The sequence below is a fragment of the Thermobia domestica genome, chromosome 7 (genome assembly GCF_964235325.1).
Source record: "Thermobia domestica chromosome 7, izTheDome1.hap1.1, whole genome shotgun sequence".
Taxonomy (NCBI): domain Eukaryota; kingdom Metazoa; phylum Arthropoda; class Insecta; order Zygentoma; family Lepismatidae; genus Thermobia; species Thermobia domestica.
This window is the reverse complement of record NC_137460.1, coordinates 7,977,899-7,992,395: the sequence shown is the minus strand read 5'-3', so window position 1 is coordinate 7,992,395 and position 14,497 is coordinate 7,977,899. Positions and strand designations below refer to the sequence as shown.

The 14,497-nt window shown below is 35.8% G+C and overlaps 1 protein-coding gene across 1 annotated transcript; it reads left to right on the top strand.

Annotated features, from left to right (window-relative positions):
• Positions 1-7,528: 7,528 nt before the first annotated feature.
• On the top strand, positions 7,529-8,212 carry LOC145688961 (zinc finger MYM-type protein 1-like). The gene has a single exon (XM_081763124.1). It carries the CDS (start codon positions 7,529-7,531, stop codon positions 8,210-8,212), a length of 684 nt encoding a protein of 227 aa, XP_081619250.1.
• Positions 8,213-14,497: the final 6,285 nt, after the last annotated feature.

Here is a 14,497-nt window from a genome sequence, read left to right as displayed (position 1 = left end):
TCTTCTGAGAAAGTTAAACAAAAAGAAAACTTGTAGTAAATCATCGCATGATCACACAGAAGCAGAAAAAAAAAAAGTACATCTTGTTTATATTAAAAACTTAGGCTATTCATTTCCAATATAAAATCCTTTCACAAAGTTATTCTTTTAAGAAAATACTCTTTGCTTCCTTTTAACAAGTTTCCGTTTCTGGATACATAAGAAGAAGAATCTTTATTTGTTTTTTTTTTAAAAAAAGGAACAAAAGCACCTGAATCTTTTCTTGAGATTTCAAACGTAACCTTTCTCTGAATTTTTTCCACATCATTACTTTAACCGCATCTTTTTGAAATCGAACTGAGAAATGAAAGGAAGAAAGATTCTCAAAAAGGAAATGCAAGATTTTGTATTCTTGCCTTCAGCAATTTTCGTGCCGTTTTCAAGACTCAGCACTCTTACACCATACGCTTTTTTAAAATACTTTTTTTTCTCCGTATCTTAGCGTTTATAACATGCTAAAAATGTCGTATATTGCTTCTGGTCGTTATTAGAGATTTTGTAAAATATAAAAGTTTTTTTTTAAATAAATGAATAACGTTTTATAAATTTCAAGGTAGTTGAGAGAACTATGAGTTTAGATTAAACCCAAAAGTAAAGTCGGAATAGGAAAATACTTGTCCACGAGTTTTTTTTTTTTTTTTACGTAGAGAATGGCCTTAATATAAGGATATCTATGCGTTGTCGCCGTTTATTAACTTTTGTTCTGGAATATGCTACAAGGAAGATAAAAAAAAAATAATCAGGGTCTATAGTGGTCGCGAGGAGTCGTGAAGTTTGCCTAGATTTACCAATTTCACCACCTAACAGAACGCTAGGGTCTGTCTCCGGTAGTCAACTCCAGCTATGATATTATTTTCCCAGTGTCGTCTCGAGTGCTATACGGAAAACATCTTTTGAGAGTGCAGAGTTCTCGAATTTCCACTAACTTTTCTTTTATTGTTATTGTGCTTGATGTTATTTCATATTTTGCTATTATTATTGTTACGGTCTAATTCGAATTATTGTCAGTGTTCGTGCTATTTTTTTTTTTTTTCGCTCGTTTGACATGTCTTGTAAATTTGCTAACACTTCTGTTCTTTCACGTTTTCTCAAGTCTGTGTTCGGAAAGCACTTCCATGTGTCGTAACAAATTCTTCTGATATATGACACGTGACGGAAAAAAGTTCCATCATTCGTGTAGCGCTCGGGCTTCACGACTTGTTGCAGTCACTAAAAAGCTGAATAGCACTCATCATGTTATGGCTTATACTGATGATGTCAAGCTGATACGGGGTGATATAAAGATAAAGAAATACAGAGATGTGATTAAAGCCCTGCAGTCATGGGCTTAGAAGTAAAGGTAGACAAACTGAATGCATGGAAATTTGTCGTAACCGTAATACTGCAAGTTATGAATACGTTAAAATACTAAGTAATGCTTTCGAGTTGATTGATTTTAACGTACCTTTTACCAGCAAGGCCATATGAGACGGGACCTACAGATTAACGTGGAATCCGAACCACATGAGCTCCCGCCGGGAATCGAACCCGGGTCTCCCACTCCAAAACGCGTATGCTAACCGCTTAGCCACGAAGGAGCTCTAGTAATGCTTTCGAAAAAGTAGATACTTTCAAATATCTAGGGTCAATACTAACAGACAAAATCTTTACTCAGAAAGAAATTAAATACTTAAACAAAGCAAGGAAATTGTTTAAGTATTCAGTCCAAATCCTATTGTTTCGCGAATTCTATCGAAGAATTTGAAGCTAAAAATATTGCAACATCCCCTCTAAATGGAAGCATCCTATATTACTAAACAAAACCACATGCTTCAACACAAGCATCAGTAACCAGACGACGGGTGCCATCTCCACCGAAGGAACACGAAGAGGACACGAAAAGGTACAAAGAAGGCCCCTTAGATCTCTCTGCATTCTCCGTATCCGAAAACGGACACCTCGACTCATAAGTCATCACTTGTTAACTGCTATCTCTAGCTGCAACGGGCAAGCGATACTGCCGTCTCTCCAAGCTGCAACGGGCAGGAGGGACTCATAATCCTGCTTCTGTGCTGAAACGAGCAAGAGGTATCCTCACCTACCTCTGAGGTGCAACAGGAATTAGCTCCAATCGTATTTAACTTAGAGGAAAGATCTTAGAGAGACAAATAGAAAATACTTACTTGTAATCTTTGTAAACTCCGCATCAAACAAAATTGCGACAGCTAACGTGAAAGAAAACGAAAAAAAAATAATAATAATAATAACGTGCAATGTACTGGAGAGAAGTCGCTAAAATTAATTCTCTTTAACGAGGACGATTACGAAACATCACCTACTGATTGAAATCCGGATTATTTTCCAATAAAGTAAATTCCAATAAACTTTCTTGTTATTGTTGATTATTCCATATCGGACTCCCGAAGAAAACTCATCTAAACAACTTATTGACCGTGCCAATAGCGACTACTCTCAATCATGACTCCGTTTTCTTTCATTTAGAAATAAAAAAGAAAGAGAAGAAAGTAGAAGGGTAAAAGAAGGAGGTAGGAAAAGAAGAAAGAAAAGAAATAGGGTATTTTAATAAGAAACAGATTACTGGATAATTCCGGAAATATAGTAAAAGGTCGGGAAAGTCGTTGAACGATGAATCATTCTAAATGTTATTAACGACTAATCAATTTTGGAATGCTTCGGAATAGACACATGTTCCCTCATACCACCCAGACCTAGCTCCAGGCACCACGACCGTGGGATTGCCCAGACCTAGACCTGGAAACGAGAAAGGTGAAATCATTCTTTGTACTGTTATTCCAACCGGTGATTGATAACCATCCAGCATCTGAACTCTGTTCTCTAGGATCGACCACACATATGAATTAGCCAAGAGAGAAAAAAAAAAATCAGACTTATAAACTCAATATAAATTTATGTATCGTATCAATAAGAATTTCAACTTCCTGGAAGAAAGATGTCGTATTTAGGCTCATCCTGCTATTTTTGTTTCACTCCTAGAGCCGATTTAAACCATTAGTAGCGGTCCTTCATGACCTAGGTTATTTACCTTAACACATCTATTAAAACATGTCACATATATTACAGCTGTTAATATGACAAAGGATATCACTAAAATTACCTAAATTAAATCTATGATGCATTCACACGCTCACTCACTCAGGACAGTGTATATATGTTTAAAGGAAAATCAACTAGCTACAAGGGTACAAATAGTTTATTACATTCATAGTGAAAAGAAAAGACAAAACAAGTAATTATGAAGAAAATATTAAAAGCACAAGTTCTTGGTTATATATTAATAGAGTACATAGTGTTATATTTTAGTAAATTTTTATATATTCAATCATATTGACAAATGGAAAAGAAAAAAAATAATTACATGTATTATATCTTAGGCATGCTAAAGCAAAATTATAATTTGCGACATACGCAAAAAAGACACTTATTTCACTTAAAAAAAAATTTGTGGTGTTGGCCGAAAGTTGAAGATAAGCCATCGTATGCATATGAAGACATATTGGAAAAAAATCAATTCACCTAAATATGATTATATTCCAAGGTGGGAGCATATCTGATAGAAGAAATTGAGAATTATCGCGTTAACAAATGGTAAGAAATGTCTTGAAATTTTAAATGAATATATTTGAATAAGTACTAAACAAAGAGCAGATTCTACCTATTATAAATCTGTTACTTCTGTTTAACCTATATTTTAAAAGAATACGTGATGTTATTCTTACTAACAAATGATTTCATTATATATACATTCATTAAAGTAAAACTGTCAGCTTTTGGCACATTACTATGTCAGGCATTGGATCATTGGTATTTTCTGTGTGTCGGCAACTGGTACAAGTGGGTTATGTTCCATATAAATTTCGGTAACTCATATATGTTTTTCTGAAGGTCTTATATCAATTGAAAACCTTTCCTTAAACTTAAACCTTTCAGTTACTAAAGCCATAATCTTTCTATGTTGTTTTATTTACAAACCAAAGCATTAGATTTAGAAATGCATCCTTAAAGTGTCAGCTATTGGTGCACTTACCTTATATATATATATATATATATATATATATATATATATATATATATATATATATATATATATATATATATATATATAGAGAGAGAGAGAGAGAGAGAGAGAGAGGGAGAGAGCGAGAGATACGTAGCATATAGACGAATGTGTTACTTGTAGCATACGCGAAAGTAATTCAATTTATGTTTAGGCTTCAAAAGTTTCATTGAAAAATATTTCATGTGCAGACGTTACTTATTTGTTAGTTACAAATTTTATTTGAAATAAGTTTAATTTATAATTGTGGGTAGATCTAACATAAAAACAGCAACGAAATACACAATGTAATGTAAAATAAGTCAAACGTGTAACGTGCCTCGAAGGACGCCGTTCTGGGCCGCTGGATATTAAATCCAGGACAACTATATTAAGTATTTGAGGGGTTAGAGTTGTTAGACCTATTTTCTCTATCAAAAGATATTAACTGGTGTATTTTCAAATCTATGGCTAAAGATTATGAATCTGAATAAATTGAGCATTAAATTCAAATATATTAATAATGCTCTTACGAATTCCATTAGAATTATACCATTTTAAAGGTAATTCAATCTCAGGTTCTTTTTAACGGAAAATCAGTAAATTATCTTTTCTTATTTTATTTAGTAAAAACAAAACAAATGAACTATCAAAAAATGTATCGAAAATACAGAATAAATATTGAAACAATTGAAGATTATTAACAATTATGATATATCTTTGAGTATATTCTCCTTTTATACAAGTCAACGCGTGTTCAAGTATTTCAAAAAAGGTACATTTACTGACACTACTAGATTACTACAATAATATAATAAATCGTTGATAACTAATTCCTTTTTTTAATTCCTCCTTTAATTCATATGGATTTTAGAATAATTAAATATATCTCACAATGTGATATAAATTGAATAAATTACTAGTATTTAAATTGGAAAAGTATAACACTCACCATTAGACTATATCACTATTATGCCTTGTTAAATCCCAGCCAGGAGGAGTATTTCACAATATTGCCTCTGAATTCCATCAAATAATCACACAATTCGACACCAATTACAGATTTATATAAATTATAATATTATATAACACTTGATTAACTTCATGAGAACTTTTACACTTTTAACCAACTCGAATAGTAAATCACTTGAAACTTTTGAAGAATAACCGAATTCCAATTAAATTTAAATATATGTTATAGTACCAGTATAATTTCGTTGTGCCCAGTTCTACATTTCGTTCCGAATGGCCGCTTAGGTAACCCGCAGCTCATTCGAAACTCAGTAGTTCTAAAGTTTTCCTCTAGAGGCGTTGCATATGCCGAGTGTTCGGAAGTTTAACATAACCTCTAGGATAACATGATTTCTCTTTTTATATATATATATATCCAGAATTAAGTGTGATAAAACTTATCACACGCAACAAACGTAATAAATATGTCATTTTTGGTATGGCAAATAGCCGCCCCCCGAAAATGTATCTGCCCCTCCTTTGCCCCCCTAAGAACTTAAAGCTGGCGTCGTCACTGTAACAATATAGTATGGAGTTCTTGCATACTATTCATTGTTTGTGGAAAAATTTCTTCTTTTAGTTTCTTTTCTCCATATCAAAGGATTACACCGAAAAGTTTACAGAAATGAAAATAAGCTTTTCATTGTTGCATTGTTATGTTCTCAATGATTTTGCATTGTAAATATTGGCTTTAAAAAATATTAACACAGTATGTTAAACTTTCAGTTAAAGAGAATTTTCCAAGAATTGTGCTATATATTTTAAATTATGCTTTATACTTTATTTTCTAAAATTATGCTTTTAAAACTAGTTTCCCAATGTGAGTGCATTTTGGCGTTCACCCAGTGTCGTGACCATAATGCTCTCAAACGGGTCGGGTCAACTCGGGTCGGGTCAGTCGGGTCAGTTCGGGTCGGGTTGTCGGGTCAGGCTACTCGGGTCGGGTTGTCGGGTCGGGTCAGTCGGGTCAGCTCGGGTCGGGTTGTCGGGTCGGGTCAATCGGGTCAGCTCGGGTCGGGTTGTCGGGTCGGGTCAATCGGGTCAGCTCGGGTCGGGTTGTCGGGTCGGGTCAACCGGGTCAGCTCGGGTCGGGTTATCGGGTCAGGTCAACCAGATCGGATCACGGTTCGGTCAGTCGGGTCGGGTCAGTCAATTCGGGTCACGGGTCGGGTCGGGTCGGTCTTCAACCCGACCCGACCCGTTGAGAGCACTTATAGGAGGACCTGGCCCCCCTAGGCCCCCTTGGATACTGGTCTGATATAAAAAAAATAACAATGGCTGGTCAGCATATTGGTGTTCACGCCATACGTTTCAAAACGCTATGGCTCTGTCCAATCAATGTCCCATCTATGGAGGCCACACTGCAGTAGCGGATTTAGAGGGGGGGCTAACGGGCTGAAGCCCCCCCCCAAAATCATGTTTCAAAAATTCAAAATAAGCAATGAAAGTACAAAATGCTGACAATGTAAACTTACGTACATATATTCCATTCAATAATTATTATTTTTCCAAATATATTTCATTATTTTAACACACACATAGTAAGATCCATTATATTTTCAAGGGCTTCTTAGACAAGGCTACGGGGTCCTATGCAGAGTTGTTCTGACGCATGATTAGTGCCATACTAAAGAGTTTGATTAACATATGATTCCTGCAGTAGTCAGGCCTTTAGTATCACGCTAATCATACGTTAAAACGATTCTGCATAAGGCCCTACGGTGTCTACTTGCTACGTAACTGAGTACAGCCAGCCTCCGTAAAGGAGGAGAAAAACAATTACTCTTACCGTCTGTAGCACACAGAGTCGCAGAGTTACATTCCCGCCACTCGAAATAATTGTATGTTTTTGTTTAAGCTTTCTGTTCTTTAAGATGTCGAAGCGTAAACAAATTGACTTAAAATCATTTATAATCAAGACTGGAAAAAAGAAAAAAGAACTTGAAAACAGCGCCAAGAAATGCCACATTTATTAGTAGGACTATCCAAAATGAAGTAGTCCAGTGTTGTGGTAATATCATTGGGAAAAAAATCGCAAATGAAATACAAAAGTCGAAACTGTATTCTGTGATTGCCGATGAGACAACAGATGCCAGCTCAGTTGAACAATTGTCTGTGTGCATTCGTTATCTTGACACTGACTTATGTAAAGTGAAATAAATGTTCTTAGGTTTTATTCAAGTTAATGATATCACAGGTGAAGGTCTTGCAAAAAGTATTTTGATTAAATTTTCAGAACTAGGTTTAGATCTGTGTTACTTACGAGGGCAATCATATGATGGTGGAGCCAACATGGCAGGAAAGGTAAAAGGGGTACAGAATAGGGTCCGGGAACTTAATCCGTTGGTAATATATATGCATTGTGCTTCCCACCAGTTAAATTTATCTTTAACACACGCTTGTTCTTAACCAAGTATTAGAAATATGATAGGTACACTGACAGAAGTAGTAAACTTCGTGCGGGACTCAGCCCACCGAATAGAAACGATGGAAAATTTAATCATTAGTCAACATCCTGAAGAAAAGAGGCACAAACTTAAAACTTTGTGTGAAACTCGTTTTGTTGAAGGCCATGATAGCATTATATTTCTTCTTCATGTGTTTGATTCTGTTGTTGCATTTTTAAATAGTGTAGATGAAAATGTGCCATCGATAAAATCCTCTGGACTCCTGTCGTCTACTTTGAGATTTGATTTTATTGTTGCACTTAACATTGTAGGCACAGTGCTTGGTCTTACTCTCTCACTTTCTCGCCAACTTCAGAATCCCTCTGTCGAGCTTCGCCAGTGTTACACAATGATATATAATATTTTGCATCTTCTTAAGGAGTACCGTAATGACAATAAACATTATGATACTATTTTTAAAAAAGCAGAGGAAATAGCAAATCAAAATGGTGTTGTAACAGCATGTCCTCGTACAGTTAAAAGACAGGTACACAGATCTAGTGTAGAAGCATCAAATCCTCAAGAGTTCTACAGAAGGAATGTTTACCTTCCATTTTTGGACTACCTTATAAATGAATTGTCTTCGAGATTCTCTTCAGTTCAATCTGATATTTTAACCCTTTTTAAACTGTTACCAGCCTTTGTGAAAGAAGTTAGTTAAAGAAAATGATGTGGTTGAATCTGCTCGCAAATATCTGGAAGATTTTGATGGTTGTGAAGTTGCACTAAAAAGTGAAGTGGCTCTTTGGCGTGAGCATTGGAAAAATAAAAGCAATCCACCTAATAGTGCAATAGAAGCATACAGTGACCCACTTACAGTGTTCTATCCCAATATAAAGAAACTTCTTCACTTGCTATGTGTTCTATCTATTACAACATGTTCTGATGAAAGGAGCTTCTCCACTTTGAAATTGGTTAAGTCGTATTTGCGGACAACAATGAGTGAAGATAGACTAAATGGACTTGCTCTAATGAACATTCATAGAGAAAATGTTTCCATTAGTGTTGAAGAAGTTATAGATCATTTTTCTCAATTGCATCCTCGACGAATGGAATTGTTATTCCAGTATACCAGGTAAGATCAAATTAAACAATATTGCATTAGGCGTAAATGTTGTTACTTCTTCATTCTATTTTGTATATTTGTTACAATGAAGTTGTACACCATGTTTGTAGTTCCTTATAATTATGGATCCTTAATGTAGCGTGTTTAGCACCATGTATAAATAATTTAGGAAATTTTTTCTTCAATCGAACTAGCTCATGTTGAAATATGCTTATCCAAGCCCCTCCCAAAAATATTTCCTGGATCCGCCACTGCCACACTGAATTAATATCTTTAGAATCTATGGTATTTTTATTTTTATTTTTATTTATTTATTTATTTTACCTCAAATGAGAATGTATTCTTAGTGAGGCTTTGAAAAGCTAGTAGCCTTAAAATGTACCTGTGAATCATATCGGGAAATTTTAGTACCACCGCACAAAGCTTTCTACACCACATTTTTCTGAGTCATGAGCTCCTGAACACAAATGGCGTGAAAAACTAATAATAAGACACTTTTTCTAAAATAACAGACAAATTCTGACCAAAGCATATATTAACTAATAAATAATAGCGTTACACTTTTTCTGCTACGAAAGGCGAAAATGCTAGAATTGCAGCTGAATGTGACCTTAAGGCCTTATTAGGTCATCCAGACTCACTCATGTCACACCAATACCTAACTGTGACTCCATTCGCTGCCTAGAATCATTATTGTTTTGAGGGGCATGGTTGGTTCACGTAATGCATTGTGGAGCTTTTTTTTTTTTTTTTTTTTATGCACTCGTAGGCATTTTATTGACCTTCCATTCTACAAGTTCTTCCGCTATGGAGTCAATCCTGGTTTTCTTTTGAGATTTGCATAATTTTAATGACTAGTATTGTACCGGTACGAGTAATGGAATAAACTATCGTGGAATCAAAGTTCAGTTGCAGATACTAGATGTCAGCTTAAGATTTCAGACACATTCCTCATAATTTTTATTTACCTTTGCTCTGAAATTAAAGTAATTTGTTCTAATTATACTTTCTCTATTAAATAAATCATTAATGGCTGGAATCTTTATATCTTTTTGAAAGGTAATTAGGGCGATTTATCCCCTGCCTGCAGAATAGTACACAGAAACTTTCTAACTGTGCTGTGACTACATACGGACGTTAATATAGTACAAATATTTGTTTATTTTAGAGTTGACAGGTAAAGGCCACTCCAACATAATTTTTCTCGCCTATCCCATTAATTCCACATAAGGGGGTAAAAGTGCAGGAAACGCAGGGGGACGCCGTCCTCCCACATCCAAAAAATATGTACGGTGTCCCCCCAGTTCCTAAGAAATTACAATAGGTAAAGATAAAAAGGGAGACGGCATGATGACATACCGCTACCTACCGTCCCTCTACCTTTTCAGATCCAATTTTACCCCGGATTCCACACCCTATCGTCTTCTGTCAATCCAATAATGAGACTTTCTTTTGAAACACTGAAATGAGGACACTGTAATGTCACTACTTTTTACAGAACCACGCAAGAGGAAGGGAGATAGTACGTGGTGAAGGGGCAGATCTAGCCTGGGACCGAGGGGACCTAGGGCCCCCAGTTTTTTGAGTGACAAAAGAATAGTGAAGTTATTATTTATAATTTTTGAAATTTTATACTAAAACTCATAATATACTGTACCTATCGTAGTCTGGGTTCTGTTTGCCACCCAGTTTTTACCTTCTAGATCCACCTCTGGCGTAGTGGAGACGAATTCGTGATATTGACATTCCAATTTTAAATAAACGGGTCATAGTGTGAAAAATCAATTACAGCAGAATGATATCTATTTGTTTTTAAGTTGATACCTGCTTCCGGTAATTTATCTGCCACGGTTAAGCAATTTACTGTACAGTTGTTTAGAAAAGTGGGAGATACGAATATTAAACTCAATAATCTTATTTTCCGGAAAATAGCCATAAACAAAAGCCAGTGACTATGATACTACGAGGGTAAGTTAAAATTTATCCGAAATTTTGACGTACAGTAACTCTTCTTACATTGTTCATGCTGACCTCTGCCCTCGTTTATTGTTATTGTTATGCTGTTGTGGTCATACTATGAAAGTTTGATCCGCAATGTAGCTATAACGTTTCTTACATTGTTCATACTGACCTCTGTCCTTGTGTATTTTACTGTTATGCTGTTGTGGTCATACTATGAAAGTTTGATCCACAATGTAGCTATAACGTTTCTTACATTGTTCATACTGACCTCTGTCCTTGTGTATTTTACTGTTATGCTGTTGTGGTCATACTATGAAAGTTTGATCCGCAATGTAGCTATAACGTTTCTTACATTGTTCATACTGACCTCTGTCCTTGTGTATTTTACTGTTATGCTGTTGTGGTCATACTATGAAAGTTTGATCCGCAATGTAGCTATAACGTTTCTTACATTGTTCATACTGACCTCTGTCCTTGTGTATTTTACTGTTATGCTGTTGTGGTCATACTATGAAAGTTTGATCCGCAATGTAACTATAACGTTTCTTACATTGTTCATACTGACCTCTGTCCTTGTGTATTTTATTGTAATGCTGTTGTGGTCATACTATGAAAGTTTGATCCGCAATGTAGCTATAACGTTTCTTACATTGTTCATACTGACCTCTGTCCTTGTGTATTTTACTGTTATGCTGTTGTCATACTATGAAAGTTTGATCCGCAATGTAACTATAACGTTTCTTTCATTGTTGATACTGACCTCTGTCCTTGTGTATTTTACTGTTATGCTGTTGTCATACTATGAAAGTTTGATCCGCAATGTAACTATAACGTTTCTTTCATTGTTGATACTGACCTCTGTCCTTGTGTATTTTACTGTTATGCTGTTGTGGTCATACTATGAAAGTTTGACCCGCAATGTAGCTATAACGTTTCTTACATTGTTCATACTGACCTCTGTCCTTGTGTATTTTACTGTTATGCTGTTGTGGTCATACTATGAAAGTTTGATCCGCAATGTAGCTATAACGTTTCTTACATTGTTCATACTGACCTCTGTCCTTGTGAATTTTACTGTTATGCTGTTATGGTCATACTATGAAAGTTTGATCCGCAATGTAACTATAACGTTTCTTTCATTGTTCATACTGACCTCTGTCCTTGTGTATTTTATTGTAATGCTGTTGTGGCCATACTATGAAAGTTTGATCCGCAATGTAACTATAACGTTTCTTACATTGTTCATACTGACCTCTGTCCTTGTGTATTTTACTGTTATGCTGTTGTGGTCATACTATAAAAATTTCATCCTAATTCCTCCATTTGTCTTCCTTTTTTTGCAGATAGATCATGGTCACTTCATTAGAAGTTTGCACCAAAGAGGAACAACGAGCAGTAATCCGATTTTAGTGGTCAGAAGGTGTACCCCATTTCCAGACGATGTGCCACTAAACATGTAATCATTCAATAGGAAAAGAGGACTGCTAAAATCAAGAAATGTGTCGTTGGACATTCGAAAACGATTTATTAAGACTGTGGTATGAGCGTTGGCGCTTTACGGATCACAGACGTGGACAACGAGAAAAGCTGAAATATCCAAGCTGGAAGCATTTGGAATGTAATGTTGGCGCAGAATGCTTCACATATCATGGGCCGAAAAGAAAAGGAAAGAAGGCGTACTAAAAGAAAGTAATAAAGGACGACAGATCATGAAGACAATACGAAAAAAACGAAGAAAACATGCTTGGCCATCATATTCGGCACTCCGATTGGATCACCGTGTTGATAGAAGGAAAGGCAGAAATAAAACAAGAAAGAGGAAGACCAAGGATAGAATATCTAGATACAGTTACGCAGAAAAAAACCTTATCAAACTATAAAAATCAGCTCTCCCAAGCGAGAGAAAAGTTTAGAATTTCCATATTGTCCATCAACCTATGGTTGAGGAGAAAAACAAGACCCAATATTGAACCCGGGCCGTTACCAACTAAGCCACAACGGTTCCTTAGGTTCTTTTTAGTAAATGAAAACAGTGTTCGACAAAATCCTCGATTCTGCAGGCAGGTAATAATCATTCCTTTATGCCTTCCAATATGAAGGGTTGATAGAGCCAAAGTTGAACATCTCTCTTATGACAAAGAAGAAAGCGACAACTTAAAAAATATACGTGTCTAATGGTGTTTAATACGTATATCAACAGGTAATTTTCCCTACAGTGTAAAATATCTTAAAATAATAAACATGTCAAAGCACTTCGGCAGCATAAAATTACCTGTTTCCGTCGTGAGTTGAGATGATCATTCCAAACGGCCTACTCAACCCTTCATATAATAAACTTTTAGAAACATCTTAAAAACCTTGGGGGGAGGTATGGAAAATTGACCTATTAACCTTCTCCTCCTACTACATGGTAGTGAAACAGACACTTTCTCCGAAATCCGGTGTTGCCAAGAAATTCTAGCTAGCTGACAATTCTCGACCAGAGGAGTGCGTATTCCTCTCTGTCACTTGAGAAAGGTTTTGGCGAAAAAGAAAAAATAAAAGTAGCGTAGAAACTCCGAATGGTTTGTGTTGTTTTGTTATTTGACACTGAGTGGAAAAATTTTCCTTGTTCCTTCGGAGAGGAACAAAATTCGAACTGGACGGCAGCTCTCGGCGAAAATAAGGGGTGAGCAAAAGCTGATCTTCTCCCTCACATGAATAAGGAATGGAATGTCTTAAATGTTTTGGCGAAGAAAAAAAGTAGTCTGGAAACTCCGAGTGCTTTGTTATTTGAAACTTTCAACCTGCTTTCAACAGAATATTTCTTTTTCCATTGAGAAGGAATGATCTATATATGCAGGCAAGTTGGTCAGTGTTTGTTTATTTCCCCCTTCTCTATATAGAAAGAAAGAACCCACATGTGTAAGCCATTAATCACAGTGTAATGGGGATCAAAGCTATGGCAACGTCGTTGAACATAAGTTAAGTTACAATATCACTAGTAAGAGAATATGATTGTTCTGACAGTTCCGATTACCACCCACTAAAGTTTTTAAGACTCTGCAAATTCTATATAGCACTTCCCAGTGCTAATATTTTGCTTAAAATTAGAAGAGTGGTATTCAGGGCGATTTCTTAAATCTATCAGAAAGTAAATCTTAAAGGTACTCATAGTATATCTTAAAATTAAATTTCCTCACATGAAGGTCCGAGAGACTTTAACAGACCAATCTATGATTCGAATGGATGGACTAATGATTGGTAATGTCGTCTACCATCGCCCTAGTTGTTTTGTATCTAAGTAGTAGACAGAACCATAACATTGAGCTTTGACTTCTCGATGGATTCTCTTACACAATGGCTGGAGTGCATGTTAAACCTAGCAAAAAGTACACACGTAGTATTAGCATAATTATCTGAAATTGATTGGTGGTAAAGTTCTACAGTTCTTTCTTTCCACGGAAAAGGATTTTAGAAATGTTTTGCTCACTTTCAACTATATAGGATGATTAAAAAAGAATGACCTGATTTTAAAAGTCTACTTATAATGATAAAAATATACTACAAAAATGCGATAAATTGCAAAATACTCACAAAATCTTCAAGTTTTAGCTATGCTATTACAAATGCTCGTGTCCACCGGCTGTAGGACAAACAAGATCTAGAGGATAGCTAAATTCATCATAAACTTTACACAATGTATCTGTGTTTACAGCAGTTATGGCGGCTGTTATTCTGTTCTGTTCAAATTGGCAATGCCATCGATGAATGTTTCAGGGTGCAGCTGTATCAACACGAAAACGCCGACTAAAAGCACGCTGTACTGAAATCACTGACTCGTCTTTGCATATCGCAGCACACAAAATGTCTTGTGTTGAGCGGACGCCATCTTACCTCTGACTGAGTGCAAACTGAGAAGACACAGATGTGATTGAC

Excerpts from the sequence above, each read along its gene's own strand:
- LOC145688961 (XM_081763124.1), top strand. The coding sequence starts at position 7,529 with ATGATAGGTACACTGACAGAAGTAGTAAACTTCGTGCGGGACTCAGCC.